Here is a 24713-nt window from a genome sequence, read left to right as displayed (position 1 = left end):
AGCTGCATTTAATTACTTAACTGAAATTGATTACAATCTAAGGACAAGATCTAGTTCCATTTTAGACGAAATCAATACACACGCCCTGCTCTAACGGCGTCGGAACGTCTTGTCGTCCGTGTTCGCACCGGATTGACTTGTTATTCGCGAGGAAGTATATCGGAATTGAATAGAAACGTGACATAACTAGCCGGCTTTCTACACGGTAATCCTGTACCCGCCTCTTACTATCATTGGATGTAAAAGCAATTTCGTTTCGCAAGCTTTAAAACGTTGTGCAATATCCCAAACTCTAAGTTGTGACGCGCACACTTTTTAAAAATACATCCGGTTTTGCCAGTTTGGCACTGTCAACGTATAATATGCTGTACGAACTTGAAGTAGAAGTAGAACAACAACAGAGTGTGGAGGTTTTAAAGCAATGCGCAATCGCAGCTAGTGTGTCTACGTCCTTTTCGTTTTGGTCGACCTTCACAGCGGAAGTGGAGCACTGTGCATTTTATCTAAACTGCACATTTGTGAGCTCGAAGTGGGACAATTCAGTCACATTTCACCGAGCTGCAACACATGTGTCTAATTAAATGGAAACTTTGATGATCACCAAAGTTCAAGGGCGACCTTTGTTTGAACATTTAAATTTATGCCTCCACTTCTTGATTATTATGATACAGGCATGACCTTAATCCGAATCAAAACCTGCCGGGTCCGTCTGAAAATCTCATCACCTGATACCCGCCCAAAACCATTCGCAAATGTGTTTGGGTGTGTGAGTGTCTGATGAGAGTGCACACAAAACACTACAACAGGACACAAAGCCAACAGCATGTTTCGAACAAGCATTCAAGCTTTCGGAATGACTACTGCACGCACCCTGTGCGTACAGCACACATTCCAGCGCGGACATAAAGGATGATATGTGCCGCCTCCATCTGTACATAACCGCCAGCCATGGTTCACGCTTGTACCTTTCCGTAGCTGCTTTGCATTCAAGCCTCGCAAATATATGAATGAATCGTGGTGGAATGGTGCCGGGGTGAATTGTACATGTTTAACTGTTTGTGCATTGCGCGTGTGCTTGATAAGTTAATGCCTAGGCAATATATATAGCACTATAGCACTAATAATGGCACTTTGGTTAATTGTTTGAGGGACTAGCGCGCACATGTCCTGTCATTATCAGAAACATGATCTTGAAACTTCCATTCTTCACACTGTTCTGCCACTTCTACATTGTAGAAGAGATTTTTTTAAGAGGATTGTTAAAAGTGGAGAAAAAGTTTATACCAAAAAAGTAGGTACTAATTATAACATAACCTATAAGATATTAAGCGAACAGTTTAGAGAACAAACTTAGTCATCCGACACTAATTAGAAAAGTTTACTGGCACATGGCAAACTTTTTAAATTTACAGGGATTATAATTATAGAAAACTCTGCGATGCTGCTACGACTAGTTAAATTAGCAAAAAAAGGTTAAACCCGGGCGAAATAAAGAAAACATCAAACTAGTATATGTCTAATTACAAAAATTTATTTAGAAACAAAAGTAAATAATTTACTTTTTACTTAATTAGTGAACTAATCAAATTGAAATTATTAAGCTAATATTAATTTTTGCATGTATCACTCCACATTTAATATAAATATAATTTAAATATAATTATTTGTAACCCTGTACATTCATTGACCTTTAGTGCGCCTAGAATTACGTGCAAACAATGAGGGCGCATTCACAGTAACGAGCTAGCATCCGATTCAGACCCTACGTGTTACATTGTGCAACTATCGTAATATTTAGCTGCGAACCCACACGGAGTGAAAATAAATGTTAATGGGAAATTGGATGCGCACTGGGGGCGGATAGGTCGAATATGTGCAAGCGATGCAGATGGCACACATTGAGGTTGCGCTTACTGTGACGGATTTGCAACTATTGTACATAATTATTGCATACAATACAATAGATAGTTGCATTAATTGAATGTCTAGGTATTAAAGGGCTTGCAATTATGTTATTCTCATTTTGACCCATTGTTAAAACTTACAAGATAAGTGGCCATCGTCGAACGTAATTTGAACTTCAGCAGCAATTAGCGCAGTGGTTTTATAACAACGATTCATTGCAGCCCGCATTCCATTGCAGGCTATATTCTCGATGAGTGTGCCGTTGCCAGCATTATTCTGCAGGTGCGCTCTCGGCTAGGTCCTTCCGCTTTTGTAATTAATCAGTTTTATCATCATTTTCATTAATCTCGGCACGCCACAGAGTAGCACTCCTCTGCTCCCACACTCGCGAGCAATAAAAGTAATGAAAGTATATTATTAACGATGGAATAGGTTTGAGTGTGCCGACCAAGCTAAGATACAAATGTAATTATTAACATGTTAAAACATAAGCCCGACACAAATGATGTAACGGATTTGATTTGATGCGAATTCGGGCTTTTTGGACTTGAGGCGGGAATCTAAACGAACGAATGGTATAAGAAAAGGAAGCAATAATTGGGCAGGGATGAGATTCCCTTCGTTAATAACAATAACGAAGTTTATGGGCGTTTGTAATTTGATTTGCAGCGAACGCTTCGCAAAAGTTTGCGTCCGTCCGTCTGACTTCATGAGCAGCAGTCTGACAGGAAAGAGAAAAGTGAAGTGGTGTGGAAAGGTCGACGTCACGGATCTTAACTTTTTCATCACATCGCCGTTTTCCTGTGCTTATAATATAAAAATTTAAAATAAAGGCTGAAGCGATATAATAAAATATTTTTGAAAAATTCATAATATGTGTAGTTATTTTCCGTGCCTGGTGCAAACGGCGCAACCTACAACCGTTGCGCATAAATTACCTTCAGGTACACCGTTTTCCGTTTTTCATCACTGTTTGCAAACAGTTCAAATAACTGCAAATAGTGTTTGTCCTTTAAGACTGCTTGCCAGTTGACACCGATGAAAATGACTATACACCGAAACGACACGTAATGTTTGCTAAACAAAGAATAGGTGGATGAAAGGTGTTCACCATTGAAAATTTATTATTTGCCATAAAGCCCGGTGCGGCCACCAAACACAATAAACTAAAATAAAATAAACTAGGAAACAAGCTGGTGGTGATGCGAAAGAGCACGGATGGCACCAGTTTGAACGTCGCTGCAGTCTATGTATTGCCGGTGGCGTTTGCCAGTTTTCCAATTTTATCTTCTCGTCAAAATTTTTATTACCTCCCATAAGTCACGGGTATATGTATTTGTATATATGTATCTGTGTGTTTTTTGGTCTTTTGTTCAACGATTCGCGTGGGTAAGGCATCGGGGCGATACGAGAAACTGTTTTACGATTTGACAAGTCAATTATTCAATTTATGTTAGTTCTCGCTTAAAAGAGGCTAAAACGCCACCAGCATAAAATAATAGAACAAAGAAGGCGTCGACGGAGGTTGATGGGGCATTATGCTCGCGCGCGCAAAAAAGAATAAATCCATTAACGTGGCGTTTTCTTTACGAGTCGGTAGCATGAAAAAGCTTTAATAGTTCATTAAATAGATTTTCGCCGTCAGTGCCTGGTCGTCAACGGTTTATAAACCCCTCCGTTTGAGTTTGGTGCCCCGTTCGTATCGGTTCATCGGTCGACTTGCATACAGTCACGCATAGAATCGCACCGTACTAGTTTGGTTGAGTGAATTTCTTTCACGTAACGCCCTTATCTTTCTTTCAATGGCGTCTTTGTCGTCCGCTGCGTGACCGCGCCGAGGCGACGATGCGTAGATGTCGCTCGACCGTGGAATTGATTAGTTTTTATAAGCGCTTTCTTACATTCGGCTTGAAGCGAAAGACTTTTTTTTCCAGCGTCTATCGGTCTTGTGGCAGTGTCCAACGCATGGAGATCGAACGATGGCCGACGTCGCGCGGAAGATAAAAAGCTTTTTCGGTTCGTATCGCTTTTTTCCATGCCAATTCGGAGCTTTTGCGGCTTTGAAAATTTCGCGTTGATTCCACGGCTGCTGCAGTCTGGCGGCTATTCAACGTGATATATAAGTCAGTGAAAGCACAAAAATAATTACAAAAAGTGGACCCTAAAACCAGACGATTAATCATGTTATAACACTGGCTGCGAGATAAATAGATAACTCGCATTACTTATGATTTTATTTTTTTTCAATTTCAATGAATTATTATAAATCACACAGTTTGATTTTAATAAATTGTTGTCTTAAATGTAAAAGTTAGTTAATCTCACGAAACATAATAACCTAAATTACTCAAGTTTTTTTCTTCCTTTTGGTACGCATTTAACAAACTAACCTATGTCTCACTGTTTGTTTCAGAAACCACGGCGTCGTTTCTCTGCCTCACCAACATACTAGGTAAGAATGTCTGCTGCGTGCTTGTAGCATACTTGTAGATTTATCATCGCAAAATGTTTTGCTACTGCTGCTGCAGACCGAATTTATCTGCTGTTGCAAAAACAGTACGTGTCCTACCTCGCGCGATTAATTTTCTTACCTGCTTACCTTGCAACGTACGCGCGTAGGTATATTAAGCAACCATTAAACGAGAAAATTTAACAAATATAAACAAGGTGAGCGCAGACAATTTAATGGTCTATGCCTGAAACCCTCCAGCAGCTAAAAGCACCTATTACGCGTGATAGAATAATAGCAGTACGAGTAAATTCAACACATTATTGTGCATTCGTAGCATAAACTATGATAAAGTTGTTCTTATTAGAGATTGTTATAGTCCATGAAGTTCTTGCTCAGTTACATAGCTTATACGCATTTCTCTTTGTACGAAAATTTCGAATAGATTGTTTTTTGTCTATAATTTGTAATGCTATTACTTTATCAATAATATTATTTTTATAAGTTAATTAAAACATTCCGTTATAATGTACCAGTTGAGGATACTGAAAAATAATATTGAAAATTTACTAGATAGTAGCGCAAAATTTATGTAAAACTGTGAGCCGCCCCCGTTGGCAGCAAGAAATTAATACCTGGCATCATTGAAGCGTTGCAAATATGCAACATAGTTTATTCAGGTTGTCTCGCTCAGGTCGCCCGGGTATTTAAACAAAACGTATCCGTATAATGAGCGCCTGCCTTAATAATGTAACGCTACAATTTCCTTCCGGAGTTGCTCGCTAATGCCTCTCGCCGGTGGTCGTTACAGGCGGTTCTTATGTGCCCCCAGTATGCATCATCCTTCTCTTTGTGTGCACATGTATACATCCAAGAAATAGTCTGCACTCTGCACGTGCACTGGAGCGAAAAAGGATTGAGCCTTTATTGTGTGCGAATGGTTTTCTTAAATGATGCATACAGATCCTGTATATTATCAAGGCCAAAAGAGTTGAAAAAAAATTTACGGAGACTAAGAGTAGTTTTATCTCTCGACGGTTTTAGAGGTTGAGTTTTGCGGTGAAATTTCACGAACGCAGCTTTTAGTTTGCCTTCGTTTGCGTTTTACATTTTGGTTATCTCGGCCATGGAGCCGAAGGTAGCGCTTTTATATTTGCGTTTGAATTTAGTGCGAACGCGTTGCATATGCATATTCCCATTACAACGTAACGTTTTTGCTACCGTTGCATTCGCTTTATGCAGTTGCTATTAGCGGATCCATTCATGTGAAATGCGGGGAATGTACACAAATTGTACTCTACAGACCGTGAATGGCATACAACTATGAGCGTATACAGTTAACTCTTATCTCTTGCAAATATAATAAACTTTAAATAGTCACTTTGTGAACGAATAAATGTAGGTAAGTATTTTCTATTTTATTTTTCTGCAGGAGACTTTTTTACGTGCACTGCAATCGGTCAGAAACATGAACAATGTGTAAAAAATTGAAATCTTAAAATATGAAATAAGAAGAGAACAAGTAAGACAGTTAGATTTATGTTTACAACCGTTGTCATCTATTCACGTGCAGGCAACGTAGTCTTCCACCCGATTTTCCATCGTCATTATCGCCTGTTCTCGTCTTCCTTGCCAAACGCGGCTCGAACGGTTTGAATCGACATAATTTATCTTATTTGAAAGGTCGGTGTCAACGGCATCGGCTTTGAAATTAATAAAAAACCTTTTGGGAATTATTATTCTTTGCCTCAGTAAGTAAACTTAATACCTGCGCAGAACTAAAATCTAAACATAAATAAGAAAATCAATCAAGATAAATATATTAATTTTTTTTTCAATATCTTTTCGAATATTTAATTTTTTTACGGTAATATAACTTGGCAGTACTTTTTCATTCAAGTATTATCCTTCTATTGACAGTTTTCACAATGTGCGCACACACCCTTGACAATAATTCTATAAAGCCCAGCGCCTCCACCAGCTCAATCCAAGCTCTTCGTGCCAGCGGCGCGGGTGAAAAATGACACGATAAAGAGTTCATTGCATTATATCGCATCACATCGGGCGCAATATGGTGAGATATTGATGTGTTCTTTTCTTATTAGCCTTTCGGACTGTCCAAAACTTTTTTGAGCGGTTGTAGCAACATAGTTCAGTGGAAAATGTGACCAATACCAATGCAGGAAGTAAATAAAATATTAAATAATTACTTTTTCGATGTAATTATTAATTAATTTTGTCTATCTATACAATTTGTCACTTTGAGTGTTATCTATTTATCGAGTTTTGTGTAACATGTTCACTTTTTGGCCGGAACTGTCATACATAATACAATTTCAGCCTTCATGGACAGGAGAAGCACCGGGGCAACGGTTTAATTAATCATTTGAAATTAAATTTATAATTGCACATTCAACATCCATTAATCAATCAAAATTACATGAATCCGACAATGGCGGACACAAGCGCGCGTGGGTGCTCACGGTTCCGGTAGTAGTGGAGCGGCCCGCCGTAATGTATGTATGCTCTTCGTGCTGCAACATTTTGATTCAGAATATCAAAATTGTTGGCCGATCGCTTGTGCGGCGCAACCGTAGCAAGCGAAGATCTATAACCTACATTACCCATACCTTGCCGTTACATCGTTACACGTTGACGGCTAAAATTGAGACGATGAAGCCAGCACTCTAAATATGAACAAAATCCAAGTCAGCTCGGCGAAAAATCCGATGACAGCATTGACGAAATGTAATTATGCTGAAAAATACCGTGTAAGCATACACTGTGAGCGATATAAACGCAATCAATTTCAGTTACGTGCGGTTCGAAAAGAAACGCCGCAAACGAGATTGGAAGTTGGTGGTTGCTTAATTTTTTTCCTGCTGGAGATCAGAAAGCAACCTTTTGAATATTGCTCACGGCCATTTATTATTCGGGGCAATGTGGTTGACTCAGCAGGAGCTGATGTAATTAAAAACAAATTGCAAAGAAAATTTATTTAAGTAAATTTCGTAAATTAACTTGTTGTGTTGATTCAATGAATAAATATCTTGTTTCAAATATTTAATTTTTCACGTCTGTTCGTAAACTTGGGTTTGACTTGTTTCCATATTCTTCTGTGTTGGATTTTCCTTTTGTGCAATTTCTATTCTCATAATAGCCAATTTAAAATGTTGAGGCTGATATTGCCTCCAGTTTTCCTTAAATCTTTGCTTATTGCTTATTCCTCAATTTGCGCACAAAGTGATTCTGACGCTAGCCAACGTCCCGCAGTCTTATTTCGCCCGCGCTTTAATCTTGCTTTTTCTTGCTTCGTGCTTCTTTTCTACTTGTTACTTCATTTGGGCCTTCAGCGAGTAATTTAAATTAAGCACGACGGACCGCGTGATACACCGGGGCCCCAGAAAATTGTCCGGATGATAATAACGAGATTATACAAGAAGTGAAAAGATGACTGTAAGATTTGAGTATTTGCGGTGGTATTACCTGGCTGTACAATTTAATAACGTGCTCGAAAAAAGTTCAAATCAAAATGAAACGTGAACAAGCGGATGTGAATATAAAGAAGGAAAGCAAGGGAAGATGCGTTGGGCTGATTGTTTGCCGGCGTTATCCTCGAACTGTACGCAAACGCCCTCCGCTTGTTGTAAAAGGTGTATCAGCCCTCTGTTGTTGTGATCTGTGCCGGGGTTTGGTTTGTCATCATGCCTGTCCAAAATTACTGCAAATTTATTCAACTATTAGGATTAAATTTATACCGGCTGTTTCAAATTTTGTTTTCAAAATAATTCACTAAATTTTAGTCATAAAAGTGGTGTGATCTATTTCGAATAGTTAGCAGGAATTGAAATGGAAGTTTGTTACACATGTGATAATACGGAGCGTCAAATGAGAGACACAGGAATGCGAAAAACCGCAACCGTGTTTTAGCGTTTTAGCATACTTTCGACCTTTTGCAGTGCTAGTACCTCTGGCATGCGATCCAGGACCGTGAACATTGTACACGTATCCCTTTAATTCCTCTCTACGTTTTGTGCCACTTGCTTCGTCACAATGCAAATCCATTTTAAGTGAATGAATGTTCAAGATAAAATTGTGTTTTGTTGTGAACACTAATCTAATTTACTTTTTTCTTAATCCTTGCCGTTTTAAAATATAAATATCAACCAAATTATATTTTATTATTTTAATTTAACAAAAATTTAAACTTATAACGAATTCTTTTCAACGCAGTTATTCTCGTTTTGCGAAACGTAATTTTTAATTCGTAACAAATTTGTAATTAATCTTGTGTTGGTTTTTGCATTTTTTCCCAATTTTTGTTCCCAGCGAACCAACGCATTTGACATTTTGGTCTTGTGTAACTACGAGTATATCAACTTTACGCTTGCTTTTCATCCTAGTAGAATGCACCCGCTCACACGAGTTTAAGCGGATTAAGCGCGCGCACTGGGCCCACGAAATGCAACGCAATGTTGCAAAAGTAACAAGTTGCAAATCCTGTTTCGCGGAAAGGTGCGCGTCGGAAGCGGTAACGTTCTCTTTGCACATCCACCAAACTGATCTAATTTGACCCGTTATGTGCACTGCGCAAACGTACAGAGGGGCGGCACGTTAACGAGCGATAACGGTTGGTGGTACACTTGGCGGAACGTGCTTTGACGCGTTTGACGTGCGATTTTGACCATAAGTTGCCTCTAATTTACGACCATGAAAGCGCACGCCTAATGAAAGACTTACTTTTGGTAGGTAACTAATTTATTAGTGGCCACATTGAAATTTATTTTCAACTTTTCGTTTTCTAATTAAACTTTTAACGAGGTTTATTTTACTGCAAAAATACTGAAACTATACATTGGTGTGATGATTAATATTATTTTTGAGAAATATATTATTTAAAATGAATCAGATATTTATACTGAAATTTTTAGTTTAGTTAGTGACAAAAACTATTATTTGAGTTTGCGTGTTTTGAAAACGCAAATCAAATGGAAATGGGAAATTATAATTTACAATATTTAATTATTGGTTTGGGTTTAACAAATTAATCGAATTTCTCGACCCAAACCAGAGCAATCATAGTACTTGCGATCAAACCAAACTTCTTATTTCGTCGTTATCGTTGTAGGCTCGGCGTGAGCGATAATAATGACGTCAGTAGTAGAGACGTTTTTGCCGTAATCATGACAATTCTGGTCGTCTTCTAGAATAGTTGAATGAACATTTTGATTGTTATGAGTGGTACACATTGCTGGCTCTATAAAAAAACTCAAACTAAACAAAATTTCTTCCATTTGTCGATCAATGTTTATTCTATTCACAAATTACTTTGATTTAAAAGGTCGTGAAATTAAAATGCCACGTTTGTCGGCTTTATTTTGCAAATGGTATGCTCGCCGGTTGTCGGTCGCCGGAACGTATGCTTTTTTTGCGTAAAATTTCTACGCAATTTTACCTAATATGGATGGACGCAAACAGCGACCCGCGCGAACATCTGCGGAATCGTCGGGGTCCACTTTCGCACTCGTTTTATTATTTTAATAATAGGAACAGAGAGAAGAAGAAGCACACTAACGCGCACTGTCGAGAGTCAGAAAAGGTTGCAAATTGCAAACGACAGTGGTCGGAATGAAAACGAACTTTTTGTTCTCTTCTCTGGCCTCCTCTCCGTAGAAAGAGACATTTTTTGCGTACATACGCTCTAGTATTCCTGCAGTCTTCTGACTCTGACGTTTTCAAACACTTTTGAAAAATATAACACTTCTCAATTAAAATATAGCGTTATAATAAATATTTTTGTTGGTTTGTTGCAAAATAAAGAAAATTTATTATTTTTACCATTTGACTCCATTGCGCAAACGTATCGGATTTGAAAAAGGACCATTTGAAAAGGAAGTCTACTTTCGCTTTGGCTGATGAAACGAATAAAAGCGCAACGGAGTGCACGTGCTTGCGACACACCAAAAATGGAAAAAAGTTTCAGTCTTGTTTCTCTGTAATTTAAAAATTTTCTGTTTTTTTTTCTGCTGTCGCTTTGTTTTTGAAACGTTTGGCCGCTGGCTAATAGCGTAAAAGCATAAACTTTGCATAAAGCGCACATCTGGTATACACCTTAAGGGCTCTAAATTTTCAAGCTTGTTACTTTAACTCTTTTAGAATTTGAATGTGGAGTTTGAGCCACGACTGCGTTGAATTTGACAGCATTAGAAGAAAAATTGAATAAATTTGATTTTAAAATATAAAACAAAAATCCTAACGTATAATGAAATCGTAAATATTCATGTATTCATATTAAATTCTATAGAAAAACAGAATCGAAAGCATGAATATTGATTGAAATATTGAAATTGCTGGCTTTTAATTGTATCCCAGTATTGATAGGAAAATGTTGCGTTCCCACGTGACTAATGAAACGCTTGAATGACGCGAATTTATGATTGATTAGATTAAAATTCAATTTTTTTGTGTTGTTTCAGGTATGAAAGGTGAAATCATTAGTTGTCCGCACAAGGATATTTACTTCCTGGAAACGAACACAAAATCCGAGGTAAATAAAAAAGGATTCAGTCACACTTTTTCCATTCCCGCACCAAATCCGCAACACGAGTCTCAATTTATTTATCAATTTTTTAATTTATTTTGCTCATATATATTTTTCCGCTTTGTTCGTTCATTTCATTCTTTATTCTTCATTTTTCGTGCCCGGTTATTTATTTTTCACATTTTTATTTTTTCATTCAAACTCTCGGGGGATTCTGTTGTCCGGCGTAATCATTTTTATATGATTTTTTGAGCTTGTTTGCGTGTTTGATTTATTTAGGTGTGTATGATTTTTGGGTGAATTGCAAGTGAAACGATGGTGTGTTGTTTTTTCAGAGCACAGACTTGGCGAACATGTTTGCGTCACCCTCGTCTGCGACAGGCCGAGGGCACATGATAAAATGCAAACCGCGCACCAAGTTAAAGCAGAAATACAATCCGGCGCTAGATGTAAGTAGACACTGAGTTATTTGCTCTGATTTTTCACCAGATGTAAGGAGAGTAAGTCGATTTGTAAGCAAGGTAAATTGAATATGTAGCTAACCTAATATACAGAAAGGCAGCTTTTATAGTTTCAACTTTAAAATTTCTGCTACACATGGATTTCTAATAAGCAAACAATTTACCGTGGAATTTCTAAATGTGATAGGTTTTCTTGCGCTATAAATACGTAAGGAAAATTATTACCTTTTTGGATATTACCAATGACTATTCCGTTATCAGCAAGTTTCAGCGCGAAACGAACGTAAGCTCGAGCGAGTTATTTTACAGCCCGAACGTTCACATAGGTATCAACGCTCGGCTTAAACTGTCTCTTAAACTGTCATTAGTCGCACCTCGCAAGTAAGCCTCCACCTCCAACAAGACTCGCCCGCTGGCGGCACCCAGATAATAGGCCGTTAGTGAAATTAAGTTTTTTTGTGTTTCTTATTACCGGGCGATTTAAATCAACCTAAGTATCCCAAACATTATAAATTATTAATTCAACTGTCTGTAAATTATACAGTTTATACTTATTTGTATAAATATTCATTCAGAAGATTTTCTCCCAAAGCCACGCTGTGCTACTAATTAGGTTTTGCGTACCTATATTTTGCTTTATCTAAAGAGGTAAGGTCGTAGACAACGCCTAAGTATCTTGTGTGCGGTCTAATAATACGGTTTCGCCAAGACGCTTTTGCTTTTCTCTGCCAAACCGATTCGTGACTAAAACGGTGTGCGAGGCGCTTCAATAAGAACAAAAAACCCAATGTGTCTGGCAGGCGATTAGCGTGATCGTCGCCTAAACGGATTTTCGCGTGCCGACGATTTTTTGTCTTCATCTTTGCGGCCGCCGCTTGCATTAGGTGACGTCGTAATTGAAATTTATAGTCGTACTCCCATACGTTCACGTGCTTGCGTCATTAATTTTGGTACAAATAATAATTAAATGTATTGTGAAAATTTTAATCTTTTAAATTTTGAAAGAAATTTCGCAAGTAGGTAGAACGTGTGCAAATTTTTAATTTTTTATAATTAGTAATCAATTTCGTGTATCAATTTCAGTAATCACTTTCTTATGCGGTTGAATATACGTTCAATTCCATCTTTTTTTTCTTGAAAAGAATATTTGAACATGCCTAAGTGCGTGTATTTTGTTCAATATGCAAGCATGATGCGAAAAAGCGTTGCGCTGAAAATGAAAAGATATTGCCGGCGATATTGCTACAAGCGGAGATGCGCGCTGAACGCCGGAAATGGAATTGAGAAATTTATGAATTCCGATACGCCACTTTTGGGCTGGCGTTCTTTCTTCTCTGCGTCCGCCTCATGATTTTAAAAAGATGACATTTACGAAATTGCTTTTAGCATGCTTCAAATATTGTGTACTATCGATGTTATTAATTTATGTTTGCTCAAACTTTGATTCTCGTTAATTAACCGCATTTTGTGGCGAATATAAATCTGTGATGAGCATTCCCAAATTTTCTGAATAAGAGATTTTGATGTTCAGAGGCCTCAATATGCCTGAATTTGAGAGCAATTCGGGAAACTCTAATTGGGATAAGTAAATGCGAGCTAAACGCGAATCGGCAACGTGCAAGCCCATGTGGCGGGGCACAAAGCTCCTGGTCTTAAATATTTTATACTTCAATTAGAGCAAAAAGCTTTAATCCATCCCGAAGGAAAGATATTGGACGTGAAATCTTTGCAACAAACTTTCCAACAGCCTCAAATCCTTACATTAATAAAAATTTAGACAAAGTCTGCAAATTCTAGGTGTACATAAACAATTTGTAAAATTTCTTTTGAGAGCTGATATCAATTATTACCGGGTAATTATCTATTTGAATATTGCACATTAATAACTCCAATATCCTGCAATTATTTGCTGAAATCGATACCTGCGCATTGCACAGAAAACAAATGCACACGGAATGAATTAATCGGTTTGGGAACAGCTGGCAACAGTGCTGTATGAGGCCTTTAAAACTTTGCGCAACGGCATCGCTTTAGGCTAGTGGGGGTGGCGAGCGGCCGGCCGTAAGCGATTTTGCGACATACGTGGGAAACGTGGCCAGATGGTCAATGAGGTGATACGTGTTGTACGGCGCCTCATTTTGCCCACTCACACCATCCTCGCAAGTGTACCTTTCACGGCTAACAATGCTGTTCAACGGGCCCTGAACCTCCATCCAGCCGGTAGCGAGCTGGTGGATAGTCTAACACAATGTATTGTTACGGTCGTTATCGATTGTCGACTAATTTGCAAATTGTTTTGTGCTCGCACAAATATAATAAACAGTCTAAAGCGAAAACACATTCATAATGAACGTAATTAAAATTAATAAAACGAGAATAGCATGTATACAAATGTACAAATATTTATTTAAATAAATGTTAATTAACTTCATGGAATTATTATGTGTAAACAGCGGGCAATATCATTTATTAAATATTTGATCATCTAATCATGAATTTATTACGGATGCTGAGGAATTTAATAGAGGCATTTCATTTATTAAATATCTAATGAGCATTTGGCCAGAAACTTCTATCATTCCACACTGGAATACTCGAAAATGCTATATGTATGCGCATTGTTTGCTGTCACAATGAGCACGTTTGCGATGCGCGCGAAATTTTAAGTATTTTATACTCCGAACCCCCTATATTGCGTGTGTTGCGTAGGTATTTATATTTTCGGTTGGGGCGGTATGCATACGGGTGATTTAATTTCCAATAATGTCGATAAAAAACGCGCAACATGTAGCAGTGATATATGCGTGCGAGCGATCGTGAAAAATATTAAATTTTTGCATTTATTCGCACGCATGCTATTATAAAATAAGCTGCTATTTTTACGTTAACACATATTGCACACATAAACTATTTTTTTTTTATTATTTAGGTGTAACTTGTTTTTTTTTAAATACACTTTATATATAAAAAGTTTAATATTTTAGAGTTAGAGTATACGATAATACATATAATAAGGTATAATTTTGAGTCACATTTTACGGTTATGTGCCCTTGACTTTTTGCCAAAAATGTTAGAAAAATAAAATGCAAATGTTGAAATATTTCATACAAAAATTGAGAACAACGCGGCCGTGGCAATGTGCAGAAAAAAAAAGCAAAATATTCCCCACACGAAAAGCCAATTGACGCTCGCGAAGACAATCTCATAGGTCGGCTTTCGATGGTGCCATTTACATAACATCTACATCCAAGGTGAGGCTGCGGTCGCGTTTTGCCCTTGTGCCTTATTCCACACCATATTCCTCTCGCAATGTGCTCACCTATCATTTCCACACATCCTTCAAGCGCATGCCGTACGGCTATCACCAGAATAGTGGGATATGATCTGGCATTATGCTGTGATGAGCTGAAAGGAAGAAACCTGCAGCGCACACATGCGGGTGGCAAACGTTCACCTATATTGACGTGAATTGAAATCAAGCAAAAATTCAAAAATCTAATAAATCAAATATCATATATGGAGCCGGTACTCGTATACAATCAGAATAGTAAAGTAAAGTAATATTTATATTTTAGCGTAGAAAAGCTTAGATAATCCAAGTAATTTATTTTTATTCTATTTTTACCTTATTTTATGTAACTTTTTTTTGCTCACGTTGTTCTCTGGAAGTTGGGAAACTTGTTTGTGCGAAACGGGATAACTCTGCGAACGTAAGCATGTACTATGTACAACAAGCCACCCGCCTCCTGCTGCACCTTAGAAAACTTGCGAGCGTGGTCGTTTTTTATTTTCGCGTTTTTCTCTTTTACTCCTTTTATTTCATGCGTTTCGAATTCCGGATTTCGCGTTCCTGTCCGTGTTGCACGTTGACGGCGGTTGAAATATATGTTCAACCAATTCGCGGTTCGGCGTAAATTTGTAACACTCCAGACATGATCTGGTTTTATAAACGAGCGGAAACTCTAAGATCCGGCTGAGAAATCGTAAAAGCTGTGCGACAACGAAAATTTATTGGATTTCGAAGTATCAGTACTGTTGTGCTTACAGTTTTACATTTGATATATTTTTAAAAAATAAGAAATTTATAGTGCAGCCAATCACGAAGCGTTTGCCTGTTTCAGTTTTTCGTCCAGAACAAAGCGACAACGAAGTCTGCCGGCGGCCATGCCGCCAAGGAGGACGTCGGCAAGTGTAGCTCCAGCGGCAATCAATCGGAGCAGATGACAACGGCGGGTGGAAGCGGCAGCCGACGGAACAGCATAGATCTCTACGAGGAGGCGGCAACGATACTCGGCTTAACGTGTTCACAGACTGACGACTGCAAGTGCATCGAGTGCCAAGTAATTCCACTCGCTCGGCGCAAATCTAATAATAACAAACCGCCGCCGACAGCGGCAAATTCTGATTATATATTTTGTGTGTTTGTTTAGTGTCACTACTTTGATTTCGAAGACGACCTGGATTTCACGCCGCTGACGTCGTCCGCGTTGGGGACTACCAGTGGCGGCAGCGGGGAATATTACGTCGATCACAATTCCTCCTGCGCCATTCAATAACGAAATCGGCGTCAAACATCGCCAAAGTATAACGAAGAAGGCTGAACACACGAAAATTGTACCACCCGCATACACACGCATACACTCACGCATAAACACACACATACATACATACCCACACATAGGCGTAAACTCGTGTGCGCAATTTATTACTGGTGTCTTTGTACGTATTCTGTTGTACATTTTGGTTTGTTTTTCTTAAAGATTCGCAGTACATGGTAGGATGAAGATGATAAAATCTATTCGGGAGAAAAAACGGAGCGAACGGAATGTGAATGAATTAGTGTGCATCGAAGAACAAATGTAGAAAAAAGCCAAACAATGCCAAAGTCATGCGGAAAAAAGTATTCTCAAAAGATTCGCCACGGATCATATTTTGATAGTAGCATCTCAATAATGAGAAAAGAATATTTATTTAACATCACTCTGGAAAATGAACATCAGAATGAATATATTACAAATTAAACTAAAAAAAACTCAATGGCTTTTATGTGTCGTTATAAAAATGCATAAATATGAAATTATTCGAACAAATGAATATTAACGTTATTCATATGTACTTAACATTTTAAAGTAAACGAGCACGAAAAGACTTTTAATGCAAAGCAAGTATTATCGAAAAAAGCAACACGTATATGAAATTTTTTAAACTTAAAATTTTCGTATTTGTATCGTAAAATTCGTGAACGCGATTTGCAGAGGATAAAGCATTATTTCTAAAGAAATTGTAAAAAAGAGAGTATGCAAGATATATAACGTAAAGAAAAATATTCGTACAAAATAACTTGTATAAAGCATTTATTATCGTAAATTTACACAGTTTCATTAACAACTCTATTGCCACGTAACAGAAAATCAATGTATATATTTCACTCAATAATATCAGTTTGACATTTTAACGGACTAAATAATCGTGAAAATTATTAATTAATTATTCATTTGTTCAGTTGCGAATGATAAATGATGAAAATTGGATATATAAATAACATGCGGGCATATTTATTTAAAAATAAACTGAGAAAAGTATTATCTACATTGTTTATTATCTAAAACTTATATTGTACATGTAATAAAAATATTCTAAATTTTTAATGAAATTTAATAAATTGTAACCTATACCTTTTCATCAAGCTTTTGTTATAGTTTGAATAGTATATTAAGTATCAGGTGGCTAAACGGCAGTTTTAGTAATGAAATTGAATAAAAGCGAGCGTAGCGAACGTTAAATTAACCGAGTGTTTAACAATGTGTTTAGCCATGTGATTCTTAACCTATTTTTTCTACTTCCGCTCTAGTTCCACGCCTATGATTTTGTATTTGAACGTTTGTATTTTACACAGTAGCTAAATGCACAGACACAAGTCCTAACCCGTGACTAAAATAATATGTTATGTATTAAGTTGCTAAACAGAACTTTAACAACGTTTAGCGACGTGGATTTTATGCCATTGTTTCTACTTCCACTTTATTTTCACGTTCTGGTTTTTGTATTTGGACATTTGTATTGTAAAATTTCAAAATTTGTTCACACATAACTGGGAAATGTAAGGTTTTAAGATTCAAAATCACATACGGCCAGGCGCGTCGTGCCGACACGAGCAGGATCGGGACATACGGCTTGGTTTGACTGACGGCTCATGGCGTTGTACTGCGCCGTAAGCAAATACGCAGGCACAAGCTTCACCCCATAAGTAAAGTATTTTAGTCACGACTTTGGCCGTCCGTGATTAAAGTGCCTCTTTTCGTGTCGCAAAACCGTAAAAAAGTGGCGTTTTAAAAGTGGAAGTTTTCATATTCGACAAAAATTTTTTGGCATTTATATAAATTGTGATTGTTTTCCTTAATTCCTTCCATTTATATTTTAAATTCAATTAAGAAACTTTAATCAGATTGAAATTTATTGGTTTTGAATATATCTAGTTATACCTAATAGAATTGACGCAGTAAAATCAGTATGTATCAATGTGCAGGACGAATGGACCGCACCGACGCGCAAAGACGGGTCAATATAATTATTTAGTCACCCAGGAGGATGCTCGCATTCCGGGCAAACCTCCATTGCCGCCAGCCGCGAAAGCTTTCAAGTGCCCCCCGGCCACTTGGTACGCAATGCGTTACACGAGAACGACACAATGGCCGCAAATTGGCGACGGTGGCAAATGGAAAGTGGTCAACAGCAACGTGACCGAGAAAGAGCCAAACAGGAGAAGATTTAGTCTACACCACTAACGTAAATGACCAGTGATATTGCCAAGAGTTTAAACTAGCGCTTAATAAGCCCGAATTCTCTGATGGTTCATTACTGTCACTGCTCACGTTTTATGTGAGCAGATACCTACTTCACTTTTACTTTTATATTATTGTGGGGAGACATGGTTTGCGCATTACTGTCTATTAGACTACCACCGAGAAAAGTTGAAATTAAATTTATAAAAATTGTTGGAAACCACTAATTTTAAAAGCAAAATTCGTAGTGTTTATTTATATAAATTGAAATCAGGAGTTTATCAATTTTATAGCACGTAGTGACTATGACTGTGAGTGATGAAGGCCGGATCCTTATTATGAGTTAATTGCACGTTAATTGATGAAACGCCAACACTGATAGCAGTCTGGGAAATTGCAAAAGCGGTAAACTAAAGAAACAAAAAATCAATGTGAAAAAAATCGATTAAAATTAAGTTTTTAAATTTATAAATTAATAGCTATCGCCTGCGACTTCGTCCCGGTAGTGTTTAAAAAAATGTAATTCGTGTTTACTCACTTGTTCTAGACATAGTATGTGTCAATTCTATCAATAAGGTTTGCAATTTAATTTTAAAGAAATTAATTATATAAAGAATTGCTAATAATGCACTTCAGCGCGCCATCTCGGATTCAACTATATAACTATAATTATGATTGAATCTCAATGCCAACATTTATCCTATAGAAAAGGACTGTCTTTAGGGTTTTCCCAGCAATTATTCGATTTTTTCTCGCCATAAAAACCATCCTTGAATTTTAACGAACATTAAAAAAAAGAATTGGCCAAATTGGTCCAGACGTTGTTGAGTTATGCGCTTACCAACAGATTTTGCGATTCATTTTTAAATTATAGATTTGATATTTTATTTCAGTTTTTAGACCATTAGTTGTAAATTATTACTATTGCTACTCTGCTAGATATTTGAAACTTTAATATGGTAGGGTCTGGAAAGGGGACTTGTTGAGAGTAGGTGGATTGCCTGATTGCCGTTTTCCTTCGCCAACGGCTGCAGGGAAACCAGACAAATAAGAATCGAGTTATCTGATCCAGTTGGCTTCAAAACATGATAGCAGAATCATTCATTTATTGACTCACATATAATTAAATATTGATCAAATGAAATAATCATAATCATTTAATATTTGTATTTCAATTTATTTAATATCATACATAGTTTGCGAAAATTGCGTTTTCAATTTTTGCATTTCATATCAATATACAATAATAATTAATTTATAATTTAAAAATAATAATATAATCATATTATTTTCAGTTTTAATACAATGCAGTCAGTTTTCGAACAAAGTTCTTGCATATTAATGTTGCGTCATTCATTATTCATGCGAACACTGCGTCCACAATTCGTGTTCATTTCAACTCTAGTAATTTATTACGGAATCGTCGGAATCGTTTCCAATTGAAACTAATTAATAAAACGAATACATTATTTCCCCCGACGGATGTGCGAAATTATTCGCTTGCCGTTTTGTCAACGTATAATAGAAGCTATCGACAAACATCATTATATCGACAATTAAACCCATGTTCAAACTAATAAATGAACACCAAAAAATAAATAAAGACATATGCTACAATACACGTATAGAGATAAAGTTATGTCTGTTGATGTTCAGTGAGTATGTAAGTATACTTGTATTAGTGCCCTTACTTGTTGAAAGTAAACAATTAAGCCATTGTCGTTATAATTATTACGGTCGTGTATACTTATTTCTTTGTGTGTTTGTTGCATTTGACGTTTATATATTTCTCAACTTTTAATTAAGTGAGTTTACACAAGTTAATACAATGTTATAGTTTTACGTTAGTGTGTATATAAATATAACGCACCCTGTTGTGTGATTCAGCTTAATCACTAAAGAAGGTAGAGTAGACTATTGTAGTTGCGCGCAGTGCACAATGCACTAGACAACAAAATGTCGGACGCCTTAGATGTAGCGTCTAATATTTTATTACAAGAAATAAAATAAAAAGCTCATTAGGTACGTGTTTGTTAAGAAGAGGAAAATAGATTCAGCATTGATATGTTTGTGATTTATAAGTGTAGTATGCAATCAACTGCGGCGATATATAATCTTTAACATTTCCACCTTAATGCAAAAGTTTAATTTCCAGAAATGTATTTACTGCATGCGACGCATGCATGCAGTAAAATAAACTAAAGCAAACATAATTTCATACCGCTTCGGTTACATTAACACACAAAACGAAAACTAAATTAAAATACCACAAATTAAATTGAATTGAGTGGAAATAAATATATACCGCGAGAAATAAATTAAATAAATTGTCAAACAATAAATTAATTGGTCCGATGTATTACTTTTTTTTAAATATTGCTTAAATAAATACATTAAACTAAAATCAATTCAACATCAATTCATCAGATGTATTGCTTTGATGTTTTGCAATTCAATTCTTGTTCATAAACTCCGCTTTGAGTTAGAGTTGACATTCGCTTAAATTGAATTTATTTCATATTCATCGTAATAATTTTTAATTTTCCTATTGATTTCACCGTCCGGTCTTGTTATAATTTTTTTTTCATTCGCATTCATAGAGTATAAAAATATGACAATATACAAGGATTTAAGTAACTGGTTCCACAATATTACGTCGATTACGTTTTTTGGTAGCTTATTTCTTTATGTTTTTAGTAAATCATTTATGGCTCAATGCAATTAACCGATTATTATAATTAATTATGCATTTATGACTCAGCGAATCTTATCTTAATTTCGTCGTGTTTTTCAGCTTAATTCCTCTTTTGCGAACATTGTATTCCTTTTCTATGCATTTTACAACCTATAAGCAATTAACGCTCATCTTGAATCAAAAGTCAAATTAATTTCTGTTCTTTTCAAGTTATTTTGGGGGGAGAGTCAATTATGTTCCATTGTTTCTTTAATATATACAATCCTTGAATAGAGTAATTAGATAGACGTTAATAATAATTGTTTAACTGAACAACATTATATAACGCACAACGTTTTAAATATCATTATAATATTACTGGTATATTAAGGTTAATTAAAGCTTTTTATGTTTTGCGAGAACGTCCCAAAAAATACAATTTGACGCTCCGCTAAGTTCACCTTATTTTATACTTTAACATAGTGGTAAATGTTATTTGAATTAGTTCTGCTTACCAATAGAGTTATGATAAACGTATTTCAAATACGTTCAAATATATATTCCGATATTACAATAATAACATTCTACAAAATTGCCTTTTTCATAGTAACAAAATCAGGACAAAATTAATCAATCGCAAGAGAATAAAGTTCGTCTGCGTCCAAAGTAAATTTAAAGGTTTAAGGTTCAACTCGTTTCCAATGGCATTTGATCCTCGATTAATCACTTTCCCATGCGGACAATAAATCACATAGATCTATTGATTTTCCACACAATTATCCAGGATTACATGAAATAATCTTACCGATTATACTTTAATTGCAACCGAATGCTATTGTTGTAACATCGTAACATGTGACTCAGATGTTTAAATAATTTCGAATTAATTGTACTGTACTTATTATAATAATAAGTAGACACATAGGTTTAAATTCATTTGTTACTATTTAAATTATTTTAATATTTTGGTAATATTATTTACTCATCCAGATGTGTTATTAATTATAATATTTGTTTCTTAACTTCGGGAAAAGGCATTAAAATTTGTGCAGTTTGCTACACGTTCATCATGTGCATACAGTCTGTTTTACATAATTACTAATTTTGTTTGCGTATTTTATACATTTACAAGTAAATCAATCAAATCCTATTATGTACTTTTCTTGCGTAGTAATTTACAATTTCACGAAAGTAAATAGCGAAAAATGCACAAGTTCCTAATATAATCGGCGGTTTAGGTTCAGTTGATACGTAGCTTTGCAACAATGCACGAGAATTGCGTTTTGGTTCACATCGCACAATTTAAAATATGAATGCAGTTACAAACATTACCTTTATGGGTAACTTTTATCTGCTTCACATACGCCATCTCTAAAATGATTGTCTTTGGTGGGATACTGACTGCAGTTGTTGGAGATTCGATAATATAATATGATTTGATCGTGTAGATTGATAACATTTTTAAAAGTTTTATTATTATTATTGTGTGCGTTGCAATCAAAGTGAATGTTTGCTGGCAACTTATGAGCTGTGACGAGCTAAACGAACCAATGAAAGTAATGAAATTTTAACTAAAAATGTCCAAGATTTTGGCGTTTATGTGTCATTCGCGCGTAGGCGTCCGACGAATGATGCCCGTTCCTAGATGCATGACAATTTCCCGAGTAAAACGCAATTCTCGTGATGATGAGCAACGCGCGCAACAACACTGACTCATCCTTTTTCTTCTTAATTTACATGACTATACTTTATATTGGTACTTATAAAATATTCAAATTTCACGTGAGAAAATATTTAATATGCTTCGTACGCGAGTACTTTTTATGATTCTTTATCGTTTATGAGCACATCAATCCTTAGCTAAGTATTAATCCTAATTAGTTATCCGTTTTAACATTGAATGTCTTGAAAATGCAAGTTGCAATTTTTGCTTGTTGTTTATTTCTTTTCTTGAATATAAAAAACGTCAAATTGAGATCCTCATGGAAAGCACCCTATTTGTCAGACTATACACACGCAAATTATCTAATATTTACACAGTTTTCTGCGTTAGTTACCTCTTTCTTGAATCGATTTTTATATTTGCCTTTCTTGCTGCCTGCGCTTATCCTGTTTTATTCGTTAGACGTGTGATTTTCTCTCTTGTGTTTAGTTGGTTGGAATGAATTGGAAACTACCTTTGCTTCACCCTGTCCATGAAATGTGCGTGACTTGGCGCTTGCAACTTTATAAAATTGTGCACGCCGTGCCGTGCATCACCTCCGAAATGAACATTGGTGTGCCGGCACCGAGTCCCCCGTCAGTCTTCTCCTGTTCATTCTGTTCGTACTCACAGTCAAAATAGTGGCTTTGGCAGTCGAAGCATCGACACTGATCCGACATCTTGCACGTGATGCCAAACTGTTTCGCCACCGCTTTGTACAGCTCTTTCGACGATTTATGCAGAATTTCCGGACCTTTTGTGGGCGAAGACGCTCCTGCCGCTCCTTTCATTCGATTCTAGAAAATATCCAAACTTTTAGTCCGACTGCCTTTCATATTCCACATTCATGTAATATTGTTATTGGTATGTAAGGATTGCATAGTTCAGGAGACATATTAAGTCCTTGATACGTTGCCAATTTTCTGGCTTATCTTTAGAAAAATTTGGATGCCAGCCGAGAACTCCCAAACTTTGCAATCCTTAAGTTTGCAGATTTTATTATAAGCTAATTGAATTATAGTGCGAGTATGCAATGATTACTTCTTCGAGAACATATTCGTAGGACGGCGGCGGACTGGTGGGCACCACTTCCCCCTCGCTTCCTTCGAGAATGGCTGGCACTGCGCCTTGCGGACTATTCAACTCGCTATCGCAGTTTTCATTGGTCTCCACCGAGTTGCTCCGCGTCGACGGATTCGACTTGGACATTCTGTTGAATTTGAACTTGAACGGCGCCAGCTTTGCTGATTTTGCGCTCGCAAACGCGTCCCGTGTGTAAACAATTGTTTATTAAGTCTCACGACCTCGATGGTTTCCTTTGCTGGCGTACCTAAGCGCAAATATTTTCCAATTTGTCTGTGTGTATTTTTGTATACTGTTTCTTAGGTTTTCCACTTGCGTTGTGTGCTTGTTTTCGCGATGCGACCCTTCTATGATTTCACTTGTGTATGTGGTTGAAATCGCGCGTTGTATATAATGTGAATCGATTCAGTCTTCTGGACGCAGCACCTGAAACGTAATATTTTGTAAACACGCCGTGCTTTGAAAGCGTCGCGATGTCCATACACAATGACTACTACTTTATTGATCATTGTTCGAGACGTTAAAGAGAAATAAACGCACATTGTATCTCATGAATTAACCGGAGTTGCGAATGTTAGTTGAAAAACATTTAGGTCTATGCAATCTATGTACGTTTTATTCCATGTTACATTATGGTTGCATTACAAATTTATATCTTTTACAAGGATTAATGTTGGATTGAAAAGTGAAAATATCCGTTTTCCAATTGAATTTATTTGAGGTAAATTGTGTAAGTGACTTACCTTAGTATATTTTCTCAAGTTTTCAATATCGATTGCACATTTTAACTTACATTTCCTGTGGAAAAACACTCACGAAATTTTCACATTTAGGCCTTTGAGCGTTCAGCACCGATGTATCCCTTCACTGATCGGGCGCGAGGCGGCAGGTTCACTGTACGAACGACGAGTGGCGCTGGAGGTGCGTCCCGACGCCGACGCATAGCCGTCGCCTGATCACGCTCGTATTGATGTTTTCTGCTTTCGAGGAACGTTATCTTGTTTGTCGCCTAAATACACTTAACGTGTCCAATTACTTTATCCAAGTATGTGACGTCATTAATTCACGTTTTATTGTTTTTATCATCTGCAAAATTTGATGAATCACGCTCTGGA

The 24713-nt window shown here is 36.6% G+C and overlaps 2 protein-coding genes and 1 long non-coding RNA gene across 4 annotated transcripts in view; 1 reads left to right on the top strand and 2 right to left on the bottom strand.

Moving 5' to 3' along the window:
- LOC135799004 (uncharacterized) overlaps positions 1–17010 on the top strand; it is a 43532-nt gene extending 26522 nt beyond the window's left edge. For both annotated transcript variants that reach the window (XM_065312016.1, XM_065312015.1), the window contains 5 exons: positions 4319–4357; positions 10831–10901; positions 11231–11344; positions 15479–15697; positions 15788–17010. In XM_065312016.1, coding sequence (XP_065168088.1) covers positions 10833–10901; positions 11231–11344; positions 15479–15697; positions 15788–15913 — 528 coding nt within the window. In that variant the 5' untranslated portion in view covers positions 4319–4357; positions 10831–10832 and the 3' untranslated portion in view covers positions 15914–17010. The remainder of the gene's footprint in view (positions 1–4318; positions 4358–10830; positions 10902–11230; positions 11345–15478; positions 15698–15787) is intronic.
- Positions 7436–11695, bottom strand: LOC135799006 (uncharacterized). The gene is made up of 3 exons (XR_010549865.1): positions 11582–11695; positions 9444–9611; positions 7436–8075 (listed from the first exon to the last, which is right to left on the bottom strand). It is a non-coding gene; the product is annotated as an uncharacterized lncRNA (long non-coding RNA).
- A 2285-nt stretch (positions 17011–19295) lies between the features above and the next one.
- LOC135799020 (uncharacterized) lies at positions 19296–24513 on the bottom strand. Its single transcript, XM_065312030.1, has 3 exons — positions 24342–24513; positions 23557–24024; positions 19296–23312 (listed from the first exon to the last, which is right to left on the bottom strand). Exons 2-3 carry the CDS (start codon positions 23722–23724, stop codon positions 23040–23042), a joined length of 441 nt encoding a protein of 146 aa, XP_065168102.1. The 5' UTR covers positions 23725–24024; positions 24342–24513; the 3' UTR covers positions 19296–23039.
- Positions 24514–24713: the final 200 nt, after the last annotated feature.

This window comes from Atheta coriaria, unplaced genomic scaffold, assembly GCF_025399875.1.
Source record: "Atheta coriaria isolate IRGN ID8LTWV9N9 unplaced genomic scaffold, Caltech_Dcor_3.1 hic_scaffold_9_pilon, whole genome shotgun sequence".
Taxonomy (NCBI): Eukaryota; Metazoa; Arthropoda; class Insecta; order Coleoptera; family Staphylinidae; genus Dalotia; species Dalotia coriaria.
The sequence above is the reverse complement of the archived record's forward strand: the minus strand, read 5'-3'. Positions and strand labels throughout refer to the sequence as shown.